This window comes from Denticeps clupeoides, chromosome 5 (genome assembly GCF_900700375.1).
Source record: "Denticeps clupeoides chromosome 5, fDenClu1.1, whole genome shotgun sequence".
Taxonomy (NCBI): Eukaryota; Metazoa; Chordata; class Actinopteri; order Clupeiformes; family Denticipitidae; genus Denticeps; species Denticeps clupeoides.
The window spans coordinates 23,148,524-23,166,431 of NC_041711.1; the positions used below are offsets into that span (position 1 = coordinate 23,148,524).

Here is a 17,908-nt window from a genome sequence, read left to right on the forward strand (position 1 = left end):
GCAGCTGGGTTAAGGCACTGTGATGAACCAGAGGTACATTTATCCCTGACATTCGCTCTGTTTGCAATGCGGCATGGGTGTGAGAAGAAGCGGAGCTTCTCATTGGCCAAGACGGATATTTCTATCGCCCCTTTCTTTGTATTTGGTCCAATCATGAATCATAAAGTACAAAACTCACAAATGACAGCAGGACGTTCAGACAGTAGAGCGCGGAGTTGCACAGACAGAAGGCAGTTGGGCGGCTCCCCGTACGGAGTGCAGCGTGAACAGCCAGAGCCGGGAGCTCCAGTCTGCCAGACCTTAGCAGCACAGTTTACAGCACCATGCAGTGAAACACACAACGTTCACCGACATGATGCCAACAGAAACAATAACCAATATTTGGCAAAAAAAAAAAAAAAAAAAAAAGGGAAAAACAGCAACATATGAAAACCATGATAGATGCCCAGGATTGAACTAAAAAAAAAAAAAAAAGTAAACTTCATAAATCACGCAGCTTCACATTTTGTTCTCGTTAGGCTAGTGGCTTGGGATGGATTCCTATTTCAATTCAAAATTCATGTATTCCATCTTCCTCACACCCTGTCCTTCCTCTGGCTGCGCCAGCCGTAAAATACTAAAGTGGTGGCGGTAGAGATGGAGCCGTGTTCTGTCGAGGGCTGGAGGGGAAGAGAGAGAGAGAGACAGAGAGAGAGAGAGAGAGAGAGAGACAGGGGCCTGGGAGGCGGAGCATTGTGTGATCTAGCAAAGATGAAGAGCGGTGGTGAATGCTGCCCTCAGACGGAGGCGTAACTTGTTCCCGTGCTGCCACAGTGGCGGATGGTACTGGTGGGCATGGGCGTGGTCAGGATGTGTTCGCTGTGGTCTGTACTGGGCTCGGTGGGCAGTGTGCTGAGCATGCCCACAACGGCGCTGCTGCCATCTTCCATGGCCCCCACCTGCAGGACATGGATCACCTCTGTCTCAGTCTTCTCACGCTTGGCCTGAGGCTCGCCGGTCTCCTCCACCTCATCGTCCATGTCACTGTCTATCTCGCTCACCTCATCTGCACACACATGCCACAAATGCATCAGTGCCACAATTTGCAGGTGATTTCTACAGTATTTGTGCCATCAAGGACTCACCTTTGTCTATGTTGGCTGGTGACAATGTGCTCATCTCAGTGAACTGAAGTGAAGAAAATCACAGAGAGCTCACGTCAAAGACCCTAGAAAGATGTTTACCCAGCACAAACAAAGAACCTGAGAGCATGACCTCTCAGTCCTCACCTCTCCCATGACCCCTATAGGAGTCTCTCCTTTTGCCTGGGCAACACGGTGCTCCACCAGGTAGAACATGTACTCATCGTACAGCAGCCGGATAAGGTGAAAGGAGCCGAAGCTGGCGGCGCTGCGCAAGGTCAGGTCTCGAATCACCATCGAGCTGCCATTCGAAAAAAAAAAAAAAAAAATTCATAAAAGCTCCGCATTATAGTGTAATCCACTCTAACCAATTATTCATCACAGCAAACAACGGTGTCAGATAGCTTGCTCTGTATTCTCCAACCTTATGAAAGGTTGAAAGGTTACAAGAGACGACTCCATGCTGTTGTATTGCAAAGATGGAGGGGTCTCAACAACTACGGAATCTCATGTGGTATACTGTATTTATTTCTTGATAAAAGTACTTCAGCACAGTCCTTTTAGTCATTACTTAAAAAATGGTGCCAATAATAGTGGAAGGCACTGTTTAATAACTCCTTGTTTTAGTTTTACAAAATATGATTACAAAGCATATGATGAATTCGTTCAGGCAGTTTGTTTAGAAGTTAGCTACTAAGAGAGATCCTGTAGGCACCTGTAGAAGGACCACTTGAGCAGGAACTGACGGGCAGCCTTGGGGAAACTGGATTTGTTCTCGTAGGGCTTCAGCATCTGGCTCACAACATTGTCCAGCCATGCTGCCCACTGCTCCAAAGAGCTCTGCTGCTGCAGCGTAGACTTGAAGTCCTGCTCCAGCCTCTGCACCACACCCTCGTCACATTGACACACCCACGATGCCTGCTCCTGTAACACACACACACAAACAAAATGTACTACATTACTATACTGTGGTACATGATTAGCAGAAGCATGAATGAGCATGACAAACTATGATTAGTTTGGGTGCCACTGCAATTGTCAGTCATGCTGCAACGATGAAAATCTATATGTATAGTAGTTCACACAATTCCTAAATAAAAGTCCTATGGCAAGAACAGAATACTATTTTATTAAATACCATTACTGGAGTCATGTTGGCCTGGGTGATAAGAGCCACCCCATTAAAGTAAAAACGTAGCATAGCCAAGGCTTATACCTGCACATTGGCAAAGTCGACACGGTTGAGGTCAGACAGCATCTGGTTGATCTGGGAGGTGTTCTGTAGAACAGCACGGGCTGCCTGGGCCAGGTGGTTAAGAGATGTGTACCTGCGCAGTGTCTGGGCAAAGGCACTAACCGCTGAGACCTGCACAAAAGCACATTGAAGGAATCATTATAAGTCAAACACACACACACATATATATACCCACATTCAAGGGCTCCCAGCAGCTCACCTTGGTCTGCATCATCTTCTGTGGGGCACCGCTCATGGCATTGGTGAGCCAGCCCTCTAGACTCTTGGCAAAATTTCGAATGGCTTGAGTTAAGGCACCTGGGGAGCAACGTAACAGCATCTTCAAATCTGTCATTTATAAGTAGGCATGCTATCACAGTCATAGGTTTTCAAAGAAGATCATTAATTTCATTAAGTTCAGATAATTGCTGAACAATTGCATTAAGCTACAATTAATAATACTTATTTTTCATTTCGGTTAAATATGTTTATTATCAAATACATAATACATAGTATTTTCACCTACATATTAAACATTATATATGTTCTATAAACATGGCGTTCTGTATTTGTTTACTAATGTAAAGCCTCATAACTTCATTTGTGTCAACCACAGCCAGTTCTGTTGTGCTGTATAAATCTTATTTTGAACCAATTTCAAGTCGGTCAAGTCTTATGTTTCACCGTATCTTCATCTTGGCCAGTAAGATGAGCCCCTAACAGCCCTATTCTAAAGTGGAACTTACTAAATGTGTATGTGTGTATCTTGTTACTCACTAGGAATGGGCCTGAGCACATCAGGGATGAGGATCTCCACCAGCGCCTGGTACATCAGATGGTCACAGGTGCTCATCCACTTTAGCACCATGTCATTCCTACAGATCAGCAGCAGTTGGGAGCGGGGTAGGCGAGCCTCCATCTCACTCAATCCGCTGCAGGGATCATATGAAGATAAACACACAATCAAAAACATATATAAGATATTTACCCAATGATTTGCAGTGAATTGGGGAGCATGCCTGTTCTCTGTGATGGTGGTGCCCTCTACAGTACTGGAGGGGGAGAAGCGCCAGAAGGTCTGCCACAATTTCTCTATCAGACTGAATTGCAGGTTGATGACCACGTCCAAGATGGCCTGGGCAGAAACCACAGAGGTGGTTATGTTACAGGACAAATTGCCGTTTCAGTAGATTCATGAATAAAACTAGATGAACCCTGACCTCGCAGTGTTCTCTGTAGAGCGTTTGCAGGGCTTTGACGTCGTCCAGGGAAATGTGCTCCATGTTGGTGTCTCCCAGGTCGAGTTCCACAAAATCCGGGAGTGCTCGAGAGGCATCTATGGAGTCAGTACCCATAACTAATGTTTGAATGTGAATGTGTGGTTAAAACTCTAAAATGCTACTATTTTACTGATATAAACTAAGAACAGAAGACTTCTTCTCAATTAATATTCAATTAATTCATGATATCTCAGTGACACATGTGACATACCACAGCACAGTACCAGGTTCACACAGCGAAATGCGGATTCTGCATTTAAACCATCCCCTGAGGGAGTAGTGGGCAGTCAAGGTACGTCAGTGGCACAGGGTGGTAGTAGCCTAGTGGGTAACACGCTCGCCTTTGAACCAGAAGACCCAGGTTCAAATCCCACTTACTACCATTGTGTCCCTGAGCAAGCCACTTAACCCTAAGTTGCTCCAGGGGGGACTGTCCCTGTAATTACTGATTGTAAGTCACTCTGGATAAGGGCATCAGATAAATGCCATAAATGTAAATGACTGTTCAATATCTGAACCCGCAACCTTTTCATTACTATTCTGCTTCCTTACCCGCTGAGCCACCACTGCCAATCTGCAAATGGCATAAACCCTAACTTTATATACAGGCACATCTGAAGATGAAGATAGAAATAAACCAACCCAATTCTGTTTAAAAAGGAGACCTGTGTTCTTCTAGATTTTAACAAGATGGTTTACCCAAGAACTGCTGGTGGTGCTGGCTCTGTGCAATGACCGTCTGCTCTGCAGCATTGGGCATGTGCTGCCCAGTGGTGAAGCTTTCACTGGTCATGCCATCCATCTTTTGCATTGGTTTAAACCTGGAAGAGGACAGCTGAGGTCAGCAGTGACAAGAACAAATACAGCAAAGCATGCGTGATATGTTTCTGTCTTTTCAGCCCACAAGGGTCTGGAACCGGAGGATCAGCAACCCAGAGATCCAGAAGCACGTGGAGCAGTGGCTAGAAACAACATACTGAAAATGAGCCATAGTGCAAAATAATAGCAAATAGGGTTTAAATGGGCACTGAATAGGCAGCACTATTAGTTTCCATCTGGCTGATGTAGGACAGACCATAAATTATGCCTGATGCTTGGTACTGGTGAAAAAGCCACAAACAAGACACAGTGACCATGGTATGATTCATATCCTTCATAAGATAAAATTCTCTAAATACAGCCATTCTTCCAAAAAAAAGCCATTCTTTGAGAAAAAAAAAAGAAAAGACAACCATACTGAACCTTACAATACATGCTCTGTTTAGCAGGTCGAACTGCTACATAAAATATTGAGACCAGGTCAAATCCTATTTAATGGAAATGTGACTATAACGTTAAATATTGCTATATGTGCCATCAAGTATTGTTTTTTTTTATTCTTATTTTCTGTGTCTGTACTGAGAAACTGACTGTGTGAACCAACTTGGATGCTTTTTTGGACTGTAGCTGGTGTGATGCAGTCAGGGTACCTCTGTTTCTGATGGATGGGCTGCTGTCGAAGCGCCATGTACTGCATATCCTCTTGCAGGCGGTTGAGTGGAGAGTCGGGCTTCACCCGGATCCCGTAGTAGTGGTACTTTGAGTTTCCCCTTCATTTAACACACAGAAAGAGAGGAAGAATGAGTGGGAAGATAAAATGGGCTGGAGGAACTCTGGAGCGGCAGGGTAAGAATGGAGGTTACCGGGTTCCTAGACGCCGAGTGCGGAGACCCATGAAAATGGAACGAATGAGTTTTCCAAATGAGGCAGCATTGACTGGGTCCAGCTTCTGGTCCTGGCAGTGACGCAGGTAGTGGCTGTAGAGGGTGGAGCGAGGGAGACTGACGCCCTCTGCTGTTTCGTAGTTATCAAGCAGCCACTGCAGCTGTTGGGAAGACAATCACACAACATCGTCATCTTTAAACCCCTGAACACACACACTGCCCTGAACCAAAACGTAGTGCCACTCGGCAGGAGAGCAGGTGTTTTCAACAACTATTAGCAGCTTTTCTGACTTATAAAGAATTATAAGCAGGATTATAAGCACAGCAGTAGGAAGCAGAAAAGGGAAAAAAAAACATAGAAAAGCTATGTAAAGGCATGGCAAAGCAGCAGAGACACTCACATGGCTGTTGAGCAGGGCGCTTCTCTGAGTCGACAAACCTTCAGACTTTTGGAGTGTCTCAATCGCCATTTCAATCTGATAGAGCAAAGGGGAAACAGAAAATAAAAAATAAAAATAAAGAGAAACATAATGAAGCCCAAAAATGAAGGCCAAAAGCAACCAACAACCCATACAAATGACACAGGGGGAAAAAAAATAAAAAAAACGATTCAGGTCAGAGATCAGCAGAAATTTTAAAGCAGGAAAGCAAACCACCCAACCAGCAACAGCAGCAAAGCTCTAGAGACAGTCCAAATCAGGGAAAAAAAGGTCTGCATTGTGTCCTTGTGGCTGTTTTTAACCTAAAACCTCCTACAGGTGGCATAACTACTGCAAGATATTCAACCCAGCAAACAACGGGCGGTTCATTGTGGTGCAGTACCGCAGCCCGCCAGCAGAGGTCAAAGCCTCTTCACCAGCAGGTGCAGCAGCAGTCCCCTGGGGAGTGTTCAACAGGCCAATGCCTAGCGAGACCCGCCCTCCCTCCCTCTTAGTTCCTTCCCTCCTTCAGATGAGTCAGCTTTTACTTAATATGCCGTGTTTTCTACACATTAAAACCACGCGCCGTCTGAAAAACATGTGTTTTGCTTTGAAAAATTACTCCACAAATTGCATTCCCCCTTTTTTATATTACAGGATGATTACAGGAATATTAGCACAAATTGTGCTAAAAAATGTAACATCATGAAGGGCGCACTCCTCTAATGGGGGCACATCCCCATGGTGCAGCTTATCCTGAAATGGCAGGGTTATCAGAACAAACAGCCACACGTGAAGATCAGAAAAATGAACACATGGTAACTCACAGTGGAGATACTCACGGTGGCTGGGGATGCCCTGGCACTCTGGGCTGTGGGGTGAGGGGCTGAATTGTCCATGGAGTTGCCTCCGATGAGGTAGGCCCCCGGGCTGCTGATGATCTGCCCACCCCCCAGGCCCATAGACAGACCACCGTTGCCGTTGCCATTGTTGGCCATGCTGTGTGACGTCACCACTGTGGTCACCTGCGAGCTGCCCTGTGTGTCAAAGTAGCTACCACTGCTGTTCTGACTGTAGAGCTGGGGCTCAGAGTATGTATATGTTCGTCTGAAGAGAAGAAATGCGAGAAATCACATAGGCTGGAAACATAGGTTGAATGGACAGAACAAACAAACAAAAAAAAAAATACATTGCTCAGTTGGTTAGGCCCTCACTAATTGTCATTAGAAAAGCAGGGCTTCTTAGTTAGGCACACTAGTCAGTATTTGTTAATTGCAAACTTGCATTGTAAATAAGGTTTGCGTTAGGTGTGTGAATAAGCACCATCTGGCACAGGGGGGCGTAATCTCCAATTTAACAGACACTGGACTACAGAACCTGCACCGACAGAGAAGGGGAGAGACTCACATGTTCCCGTTGGTGTAAACGCCATTGCTTTCCTCCACATACTGGACCTGCGCTGGATACACATGCTGAACCTGCTGAACTGTCTGAGGCTGCAGAGAAGACAACAAACATTAGGAATGGGCAACATGCACACACATAACATGTGCAATACACAGTGTTGGGGAGTAACGGAATACATGTACCGGCCTTACGTATTTAGAATACAAAATATGAGTAACTGTATTTCGTTACAGTTACTGTTTAAATGAGTGATAATCAGAATACAGTTACTTTTTTTAAATAAATGGATTAAACGGCGGTCTTTTCCTGTTTCATATGTTAGGCTATCCCCTCTCTATCTCCTCTCTAATTCTGGTAGTTCCACGCTGCGTGGACCACGCATAACACAGGTGTTCTGTCGAAACATGCTGCCTATCGAGTTGTGCTACCTAGCGGATCTGCGCATGCGCAGTCTCTCAAGTTTGCGCTCTGTTTCAGCGCCCATAAATCCATGCCACCCCTGAAATTGTAAATAAATATGATTTCATTCACTATTACGCCGTGATCTTTATACTCTTACAGTGCACATGGACTGAGTGTGTGTTAGGTGACACGCCATCACCGGTTTAACCTCGCCACGCGGAGGGTTTGAGGAGGGCCGCGCGGAACAGAGACGGCTGTAATTGGTCGCTCTGTGGTCCTATTCAAAACGAGGGTCATTTTTCTTGTGCAAGGCTACTTTTCATTTTAACAAAGTGATGGAATATGTTGGTGACCATAACAGTAAATACTTTTCAATGGCATATTTTATGTTTCTGTTCCACTTTTCAGCTTTATAAATAAAGAAATGGTTTGGGAAAAACAGGGCTTTTTTATTATCTGTGATTGCTACATTCATGTAGTTGTAAAAAGCATGACAATATATTAAGTAATCCAAAGTATTCAGAATACGTTACTCACATTGAGGAACTTAACGGAATACGTTACAAACTACATTTTGGGGCATGTATTCTGTAATCTGTAAAAGAATACATTTTAAAAGTACACTGGCAATACATGTAAAAATATATCTGTCTGTGAGATATTGAAAGTTCACATATATATGTGGATATGTAAAATGGTGAACAATTTTTCCTTGAAAGGCGTACAATAGACACGTAAGCATCTCAAGCTGATCAAGGAGGAATGGAAGATGGAAAGGCGGCCTGGTTGGATGAATCACATAGATGGCCGTGTGTGTTCGTGTGTGAGAGAGAGAGAGTGTCTCTTAAACTAAGGAAACCAGCCATCTACTCAATATTATTTGTGAGGTATTAATGTTATGGCTGATTGGCAAATATAAGCACGTGACGTGTATTTCTTCGACTGTGTACTGACTTCGATTTTTTACTTTTAACATATAAGATTCTGTCTGACAAACTGGTTAAAACCCAGTAGTTGGAGGGATAAATCACTATATTAAGATTGTATTGTCATCCTAAACTACATCGGTTTGTTTAGTACATAATTTAATTACTGATGCTCTTCACATTACGTATTATTATTTTTTCCTACATTTAAAATGTTATCTATGGTGGCATATGCAAAACCAAATTAAACGGAATGTACAGAATTACCTTATTTAAGTTGAACAACACTGTTGTAATCACTTGAAACCCCTTTTTGTCTTTCTACCTGACAATGACGCATGTACAGAATAAACCCTCACCTGCTGCTGGACGGTCACCTGAGAAGTCACCTGCTGGGCAGTGACCGGTGTCTGCACCGACACGCTGGTCTGGAGGGGTACGGTGGATGTGGGGTCAGCGCCGGCCTCGGGCGTCTGCATGGCGCCTGGGAGGCAGGGCGGGAGAGATGGGAGAGGAGAGACTTACTAAGACCGGCCAATATGATTACATCAGCAACATGAGCAGCATTAATAAGCATGAACTGGCACACTCGAAAAAAAAACAAAAAAAAACACTGAACAATAATCGAGACAAAATCTGCTCGCACCAAACAGCTGCAGACATATAAACGGCACAAGTCTTTATCTTCGGTGTGCTTCCCATCTGGTTGGGAGCGCAGCACACACATCTGGCTGTGTGTACCCTGCAGCTGATAAAGAACGCAGATGACTGAATGAGGCACTGATAGCTCTCTTATCGGCCTCGACCCATCTGCTGCTGCATACAGGCAGAAACCTCAGCACCTGACAACCCAACAGCTCGCCTGAACCTGGATCCTTTTACTGGTCCACCAGTCTGAAAAAGCCTCCAAGGATGCGTTAAATGCAAACCACAGACTACATGTACACTCGTTCATGCCACAGTTATCCCATGAATTCATCCCTGATGTCAATCATCTAAATCAGGCTCAATCTGAGTATACAGGCACCAGGGACTATAAAAGGAAGCAATCCCGTTTGAATCATGTTCTCCAGTTTGTAAAGTCTAAATCATGCTACCAAACCTATCTAGTCTACGGCAAGCTACTTACTCACAAACCATCTACACAAAATCCAACTTCAAAAAGCAGTAATTACAGCATTGCAGTGAACGTAATTTCCGGGGGTCAGCACCACAGATAGCTCCACTTCATTTAAAGTTTAAAACGTTCTGCTGTATGTTTATATTATTTAATTACTGTATTTATAAGAACTATGGTACTATGGAGTAGGAGCTTACACATCCAAATAAGGGTCATGGGGAGGCAAGGTGAGAGTGCAAGGTGAAAAACAGATCACAGGGTAGCAGTCCAGTATGAACGAAATGCTGAAACAATTTAATGAACCTTCCAAAATAGATCTATGTACAGAACAGGCCAAACGTTTGGACACACCTTCTCATTCAATGTTTATTTTCATGACCATTTACATTGGTAGATTCTCACTGAAGGCATCAAAACTATGAATGAACACATGTGGAGTTATGTACTTAACAAAAAGTGGAGACCTGACCTCCCCAGTCACCGGACCTGAACCCAGTCCAGATGGTTTGGGGTGAGCTGGACCGCAGAGTGAAGGCAAAGGGGCCAACAAGTGCTAAACACCTCTGGGAACTCCTTCAAGACTGTTGGAAAAGCATTTCAGGTGACGACCTCTTGAAGCTCATCGTGAGAATGCCAAGAGTGTGCAAAGTAGTAGTCAGAGCAAAGGGCGGCTAATTTGAAGAAACTAGAATATAAAACACGTTTTCAGTTATTTCACCTTTTTTTGTTAAGTACATAACTCCACATGTGTTCATTCATAGTTTTGATGCCTTCAGTGAAAATCTATCAATGTAAATAGTCATGAAAATAAAGAAAACACATTGAATGAGAAGGTGCGTCCAAACTTTTGGCCTGTAATGTATGTACCTGGATGTGAACAAGGCAAATATTCCATCTTTTTTTACTGCTTCACTAGATGTCGGTAGATTCCCATTAGTAATGGGGAACAGAGCTGGAAAGTATTTTTGTATTTTTCAGTGTAAATTTAATTTATATCTTGAGAAAAATAATTCTCTCTGAAATTGCTTTTTAAAAAGAAATTCATAGAAAATGTCTGCAAAAAGAAAGTTAAACAATTTAAGTAATAAAAGATGTAATTTCCCAAGGTACGAATGGTATGCAATTAGGATTAATTTGCACCAATTCAAGGAAAAGGGCCCTTAAAGCACGTTGTGTGAAACAACGCAGATGTTCAATCATTGTGAGTACTAAAGATATAAATAGTTGGAGAGGAACAACTGAAAGTTGAGGTAAAAAACTGACGTAACTTTATTAATGAAAGTACAATCTAGCACGATCTATGAACACACATAGAGCAATCATCTCCAATCACAGTGATAGAAAAAAAACGAAAAACAAAAAAAAAAACACACACACTCCCCCATGTTGAAGGTGGACAATGTGACACGTTGCATGAGACACAAATAAGCAGCCTCTAGTAAGTAAGTAAGTAAGTAGGTAGTAAGTGTGTAATAGAAAGGGACGAGTTCACCACAGGGCTCTAGAATAACTTTTTGCACCGGCTGCAAATGTTTTTTCTTAGGTGCACCAGCACCAAAAGTTGGGTGCACCAAATTTTCGACAGCATAGCATTTACCAATGCAGCTTTATAGGTTCACTTTTTCCTTCTTTTTAAATTGCGGTCCATATAGGGAATATTGACTTGCAGTTTATTAACTAGCAATCTGGTACAAAGTTCTTTATTTGAAGTACAATTCTGCCAAGAAAGAAAAACTGGTGTTGGTGCTTAAAGTGCTTCACTTAACTGAAATTAAAACATGACAGCTAACAAAAAAAGAAATAAAAAGTTTCTATCATTTTACTTGGACTAGCGCAGTAATTTAGCACTCAGCTGACGTGTTTTGATTAGTGCAAAAAAAAAAAAAAAAAAAAAAAGGATGCTGAGGTGGTGAAACAGACGCTGTGCTTCCTGCGATTATGTTGTAGGTGGCACTTACAACAAAAGCAAAGTCTGAGGTGGGGGGAAAAAACTGACCATGAAAAATTATGTTGAAAAATGTATAAAAGACTCGTAAGACATGCATGTTGCTACAGCCACGTTGGCAGACATCCGCAGCCACGATAATGTTGGGATCGGGCTTTTAAAAAGCTGTACTTGTCGGGCTCTGGACAGACTTTTTAGGCCGTGGCTACATCCACTCTGTCTATCTGACACGTCCAGGCTACTCACCTCTCTAACTGCAGCACGTGCACGTTCAAACGCACAGGAATCTCTGAGTCATGGCCAATCAGAGCCAGGCTCCGCCTTTCCCAATATCTGATTGGTTTAGAATACGACATGGAAATAATATGGGTCTGTTGCTCAAACCACAGAGAGTTTTCAGAGAATTTGCTCCGAAATGCTCCGGTGCAACCCCAATTTATTTATTTTTTTGAGAAATTAGGTTGCATGTTTGATCGCACCCTAGAGCCCTGTACTGGAGAGCCAAATTACTCTACCTAGAAAAGTATTTAAGTTAGGTCGGCTTTTCAATGGTTAAAATCTGGCACCTGAGGGCTGGAATTTGCTCTGTGCACTGCGGCAGCATATCTGAAGGAAAGTGCAATTTCGAAGACAGAGGCTTGATATTGCACATACAGCTTCGCACACACGCTGTGTAAAACTACCCCTCTGTGACGAGTGGTATGGAAGACACTAAGCTTTAAAATGGGAAAAAAAAACATGCTATTTAACATGATGTATCAAAAACAAAAAAATTAATAAAAACACATCCACAAAACATAAAATGGACTATTTTAGAAAGTTTAGCTGAGATTGTGTTCTGCCTTGTTTTCGCAAAACGAGTTTTTGAATGCATGCAGCATTCATGGTCTATGAAAGCATTTTCAGATGCTTTATGCCAAAACCATTAGTTGGGAGCTAAAATGTGGGACTTTTCCTATTGGGAAGTGTGTGAACCTCCTGGAATGACCCACACCCTCACAAATTAACACCTAATGTGTTAACACCCCCAATGGAACTTTGTGTAAATGTATACTTGCTATTATTTGGTGCGGAAATGCAGAAATGCATATTCTGCCCTTAGCTGAAATTCATGGTGTATGTGCCATGATAGTAGATGGTATGTGGGAGGGAAACAGCCTCATAATGTGGCTCACAATACAGCGGGCTTCTTTAAGTCATATTCATGGGCGTGAGTCTTAAGAGCAGAAGCCAGGCTGTTAATAGGTGTTCCAAAATTCTGCATCATTAAAAAGCGGCATATATTAAAAAAAAAAAAAAAAAAAAAAAGTGTGGAAACTTATACAGGAAAAGGCAATTCAGGTAATACCTTTCAAATACTCAAAATAGACATTTTTTGATCGAAAGGTGGCAGCCATTTGCGAAGCGGCCAGCCCTCTCCCCTGCCCGGTGTACTTTCCACGAGGCAGCCTCTGCAGTTTAATTAGGCCTGCGGTGCTCCTCTGAGGCCGAGCGAGCAGCCACCACACCTCTCTCTCTCTCTCTCTCTCTCTCTCTCCCCCGCCTCATCCACCTGAGCGGTGCAGGTGTTGTTGTGTTCGGCTGCCTCTGCCCGTAACGTCTGATTACACCGCGCCGCGTGCGTGTGCATGTGCGGCGAGCGCGGGGTAATTAGATATACGCTTCCTGTCATACGCGTGTGTATTGAAAATGAAAATATCCTTGGGGTTTTATATCGCCCGCCCGATCGCCAGTCGCAAGAATTCTGCACGTTTTATGACCAATGTCACAGGTTCGTGTGGAAATGTTACAAAGTCAACATCGACGGAGTCGAACAACATAATCCAATTATTCGACAACTTAACCAGCCAACCTGCAAAAAAAAAAGTCAAGATTGATCATCCCATTGATCTCAAATAAACCTGTAACTAGTGAAGGAAAACAGAACAATTCATTCATGTTAACTTTTGGCGAGCGTTTCGTCGGGATGGAATCCTAGTAATACAAGAGAGGCAGCTGTGAGTGGCAGCTTTTGTGACCCCGCCCAGTTCGACCCACCCCCAACCTCTCCTCACCTTGGCTACATTCATGGCCTCCCCAGTGGCCCACTTAATCTCAAAGCCACAGAGCCACTTGCCAACAAAGGCCCAAGAGGAGGGCGGCACTCCACATCACCCCCACCCAACCCGAACAAAAAAAAAAAAAAAAAAACAAGACACCTCCCCCTCCACACACACACACACACACACACACACTCACTGACAGCTGACACTATTACATCACATCATCTACATGCCACTTTCCAAAGCATGCAGAACCACCTGGTACCTGGCCCTGTGGTGTGTAACCGTGGCCTTTAGGATAATGATACCAACATTTGCTATGAAAATGAAGCCAGGGCTGTGATGGTTATGCAGAGACCAGTCTGCTCTGCCTCACGCGGCCATTTGCTGAATCTTTAATTATGTAGTTAACTGATCTGCTTTTGGATCACCTGCCATCCTTGTTTTCTGCTAAATCTCACGAAAGGTATTCGCTATTGATCCCCAATTATTGATCCAAAACTATTGAGCCACCTCAAAATAATGCGAATTTTCAGAAATGCGTGTGGCATCACTCCTCAGCAGCTAGACAAGTCTCTTACGTCCACGCGTTGTTTCTGCACTCAAGTGTAAAACTTTTCCACAACGAACTTGGAATGAACTTCAAAATGTCTCCGCCCGTGTTCTCGATCTACGCCTGTGCTCTCTTGCACTCTTCTTATTACATCACTGTAAATAAGCATGCGTTCTTAAATCCTCACCGGGGCAGCCTGACCTGCATCCCAGCCACATGACGTGACGAGCCATGGGAAGACACATAAATAATGTATCGAACGGGCCTCTCTCCATCCATCCATCCATCTTCTCAAAAAGGGAAAGGGATACGCTGAACAGGTGGCACCGCTCCATTTCAGTTCGTCCCCTAGACCCGAGATCAGCGGTCACGTGACCCGAGTCAGGTGGAGTACAACGAATGTAGAGAAAATAAGGATTTTTTTTTTTCTGTTAGAGGGGACAGGAGAATAAGCACACTTTATTACAATAGGAACTCAAAAGACTGGAACGGTGCAGCAAAAAAATTCTTCCGGTTCTTAGAAACGAGTATTTTCCCATGACGCGCCAAAGAGGGGTGAATATTGAAAACAGGAAAGATGCTGTTCGCTCAGTGAGTGCAGTTACAGCTAGATATTATCTCTACACCACCTGTTCACAACACTATTGTGACTCATTAGCAAAATTAATCACAACAAATTTAATTATGAAACCAATCCAGTCAATTGCCAGTCGACAGTCTCTGGGAGGCTAGGCAGTAGTTACTATATTAGAATCGTGTGTGTATGTATGTATATATATATCACACATACACGCACACACACTTTCATAACTAGATTTATTGTGTAGATGTGTAAACTGAAAAAAAAAAAAAACTCTGCTGAACCTTATTTCTGAAACATAATGTAATATTTTATTAAGAAGCATTCTGATATTAATATTTATGGTTATGTTCAACCCGCAACCTTAAATTGCGTTTTCCCACCTTTTGAAAAAACAACTTAGCTGTGTCGTCATGTAATACCCTTCTGTGCCTCCAGGGGTGAGAGTGAGTTTTTGTGGCCCCCGAGTCTGGCCTCAGCATCACCCGAGAGGACCAAGGACCAATTCGAACCTCTCGTCTATCAAGTTGACCCCTTGTGAACCCGACCCATCCTCCACTCATCGCGACTACCTGTTACTGACAAAAAGATGGCCGCTCGCTCGCTCCAGCCTCTGGTTCATTGTACAGACCTCCTTCCGTGTTACCGGATCGTCTGTGTTTCAGACTGGGTGTCAACCCGGGCAAAAAAAACCAAAAAAAAAAAAACGGGCCTACCAGTAAAGACAAGCGGGCATGGAGGGGCAGGCAGGTGGTCGGATGTACCAGTTATGGTGGCCCGGTGAAGAAACGAAAACGTGCCGTTTATTAGGCCTCTACAGGGGGAGGGGTCCGCGGACGTCCTCGCTCTTTATCCGGCCCCGCGGTGAATGTTCCACGTCGCACCTTTCAGGCCTCGGGCAGCGAGTGACCGGCGGCTCGGAGAAGTGACATCGGCTAATAACGCAGCAGGGGCGTGTGACTTGTGACTTGCGGCCTTGTGTATTTGGTCACCTTCTACCCCCCCCCCCTCCCCTCCCCCCGGCACACCTGTTCCTCTCCCCCTTAATGAAGACAAGGGGGAGCCACGCCGCACACAGGAGGCCCAGTGGACCTGCCCATGATGCAACACGGCGGAAACGCGCGCCGGAAAAAAGTACAACCCGGGGCGCAGAAGTTTAACAGCACCAAAAATTGCACACGGATCCCATTCTTCACCCGCTAATCGCCCAGAAGAGAGTAAAGCGCCACGGCAACAATAACCGCCTAATTACATTTCTAATTTGGGGCTGATTGCATTATGCACATGAATCATCGTGTGTGAAAAAGGGGAAAAGTGTGTGTGTGTGTGTGTTTGTGTGTGTGTGTTTGTTGTTTTTTTTTTTTTTTTTTTACACAGAATAACCTTAATATGCATACATGCGAGGGTCTGCTGCCAATAACGGGACGTGATCGGTATTATCGATCCGGTATCGAAGAGCCTGGCAGGTGGAACACCGGACCGGTCTGCTGCACCTCAGGGTCGGTGTGAACACCAACGCTGCGTTTGTTCCCGGTAGAGTCGGAAGTCTTGATTATTTCGATAAAGAAAGTAATGAGGTGTGTGTGTGTGTGTGTGTGTGTGTTTGTGGTGAGGGGGGGTCAATTAACAAAAAAAAAAACAAAAAAACAAAAAAAAAAGAAAAAAGGAAAAAAGAAGACGGGACTCCAGCCGGGGACCCAGCGGACCCTCACTGAGCCGCGGAGAACGTAGGAAACCTGCCGGGATGAGGGGGTCGAGGCGCGGGGCTGATCGCCGGAGCTCCGCTGCGCTCTTTTGGAAATGTATATATACATATTTACATATATATATAAATATATATATATAATTTAATATTGGAAAAAAAATAATAATCGCAGCCGGTCCACGCACCCGGCAGGTAAGAGCTAATGGTGCCCAGTTCCACAGCCCGGCTGTAGAGAAAGGCTGAGCGGAGAGGATGAAAGGAAAGAAAGGAAGGAAGGAAGGAAGGAAGCACAGAAACTCCTCCGCCAGCCGCCACTTGACCAGAATCCGGTCCTCTGCGGGAAACACCGTGTGAACGGACCGGGTACCGGAGCTCCGCCGAGGCGGAGGGGGGGGAGCGAACCGGCGAAGGAAATAAATCCCAGCCGCTCGCTAGCAGGCTAGCCCGGTAGCCCATTAGCATCACAGCAGTTAGAAAAAAAAGAGCCAAGAGGAGAGGGGGGGAGAAAAAAAAAGGTTTCGCTGCAAATCGAACGGCGCGGAGCGAGCAGGCGGCGCGGCGCTCGGACGGAGGAGACCGGGAATATTCACCTGTACTGCGGGTAACGCGCTGCTGAGGATGAGGATGGCGGAGGTGGTGATGATGGAGCGCGAGGTTGTTGTTGTTGGTGGGTTACAGTCGCCAGGACTACGGTGACTATGGCGCCGAATCACTGGGCAACAGTTGCTATAAAACTCACGGGGTGCAACCGAACCTGGCGCTGAAACGGGGCGGAGGGAACGGCGCACAATTTACCGTAATGCTGCTAATAGCGGGTCATATATATATAAAAAACAAACTAACATCTATTCTTCGTCCAGAGTACAGAGGACAGAAGCGAGTTCTTTTTTTTTTTACTTTTCGTATTGTGTACAAAGACAAAGATTAAGCCTCACAAAAATTAGTGTAATCATGAATAGTGCAAGTTACATGTAATTGTAACATGTAAAACAGAGAATCAGATATCACTGACATTCTGTCCAACTGAATAATTATATAAAGTATAAGTTGGAGCAGAAACAACAGCAACAGCAAATAAAATTCTCTTATTGTACTGTGTTCGTTATTATGATAATTTGCATACTGAATATTGTCAACGTGTTCACTATATAAGTTTAAAATATATATTTCTACTCTGGGCTTCCGACAGCAGCTATAAAACTACAAAGAGCGCCGATGTAATCACGCCCAGGCCACGCCCTTGAAGGCGGGACTTCCTTTTGTGCTCCCCGAATGATCAAGGTCGGTAGAGTTGACAGAGAAAAGAAGGCAAACCCTTTCCCTTTCTTTTTTCCACCTCCCCATCGCCACTGGATCCCCCACATCCTCCTCCACAATGAAAATGGAGACCACTCATGTGGATTTCTTCTCTCGGTTTTATCTTCACTCACACCAGTTAGACGACCATAATTGGAACACTTCCATTAGACGA

General features: G+C 44.3%; 1 protein-coding gene across 2 annotated transcripts; it reads right to left on the reverse strand.

Annotated features, from left to right (window-relative positions):
* Nucleotides 1–528: 528 nt before the first annotated feature.
* Nucleotides 529–17,151, reverse strand: rfx3 (regulatory factor X, 3 (influences HLA class II expression)). Of its 2 annotated transcripts, none has more exons than XM_028980593.1 (17): nt 17,028–17,151; nt 8,852–8,976; nt 7,165–7,253; nt 6,585–6,864; nt 5,740–5,814; nt 5,318–5,499; nt 5,105–5,224; nt 4,335–4,456; nt 3,576–3,691; nt 3,375–3,490; nt 3,133–3,287; nt 2,576–2,673; nt 2,338–2,487; nt 1,837–2,045; nt 1,269–1,422; nt 1,125–1,167; nt 529–1,045 (listed from the first exon to the last, which is right to left on the reverse strand). In XM_028980593.1, exons 2-17 carry the CDS (start codon nt 8,969–8,971, stop codon nt 777–779), a joined length of 2,298 nt encoding a protein of 765 aa, XP_028836426.1. In that variant the 5' UTR covers nt 8,972–8,976; nt 17,028–17,151; the 3' UTR covers nt 529–776. The 2 variants fall into 2 exon arrangements, with proteins under 2 accessions (XP_028836426.1, XP_028836427.1); XM_028980594.1 differs by having other exon boundaries at nt 777–1,045; nt 6,600–6,864.
* Between the last annotated feature and the right edge of the window lie 757 nt (nt 17,152–17,908).

Excerpts from the sequence above, each read along its gene's own strand:
- rfx3 (XM_028980593.1), bottom strand. The coding sequence starts at position 8,971 with ATGCAGACGCCCGAGGCCGGCGCTGACCCCACATCCACCGTACCCCTC. Across the intron at positions 6,865-7,164 it reads GTTTACACCAACGGGAACAT|ACGAACATATACATACTCTG; the intron begins GTGAGTCTCTCC and ends TCTTCTCTTCAG. Across the intron at positions 2,046-2,337 it reads TCGACTTTGCCAATGTGCAG|GAGCAGGCATCGTGGGTGTG; the intron begins GTATAAGCCTTG and ends TGTGTGTTACAG.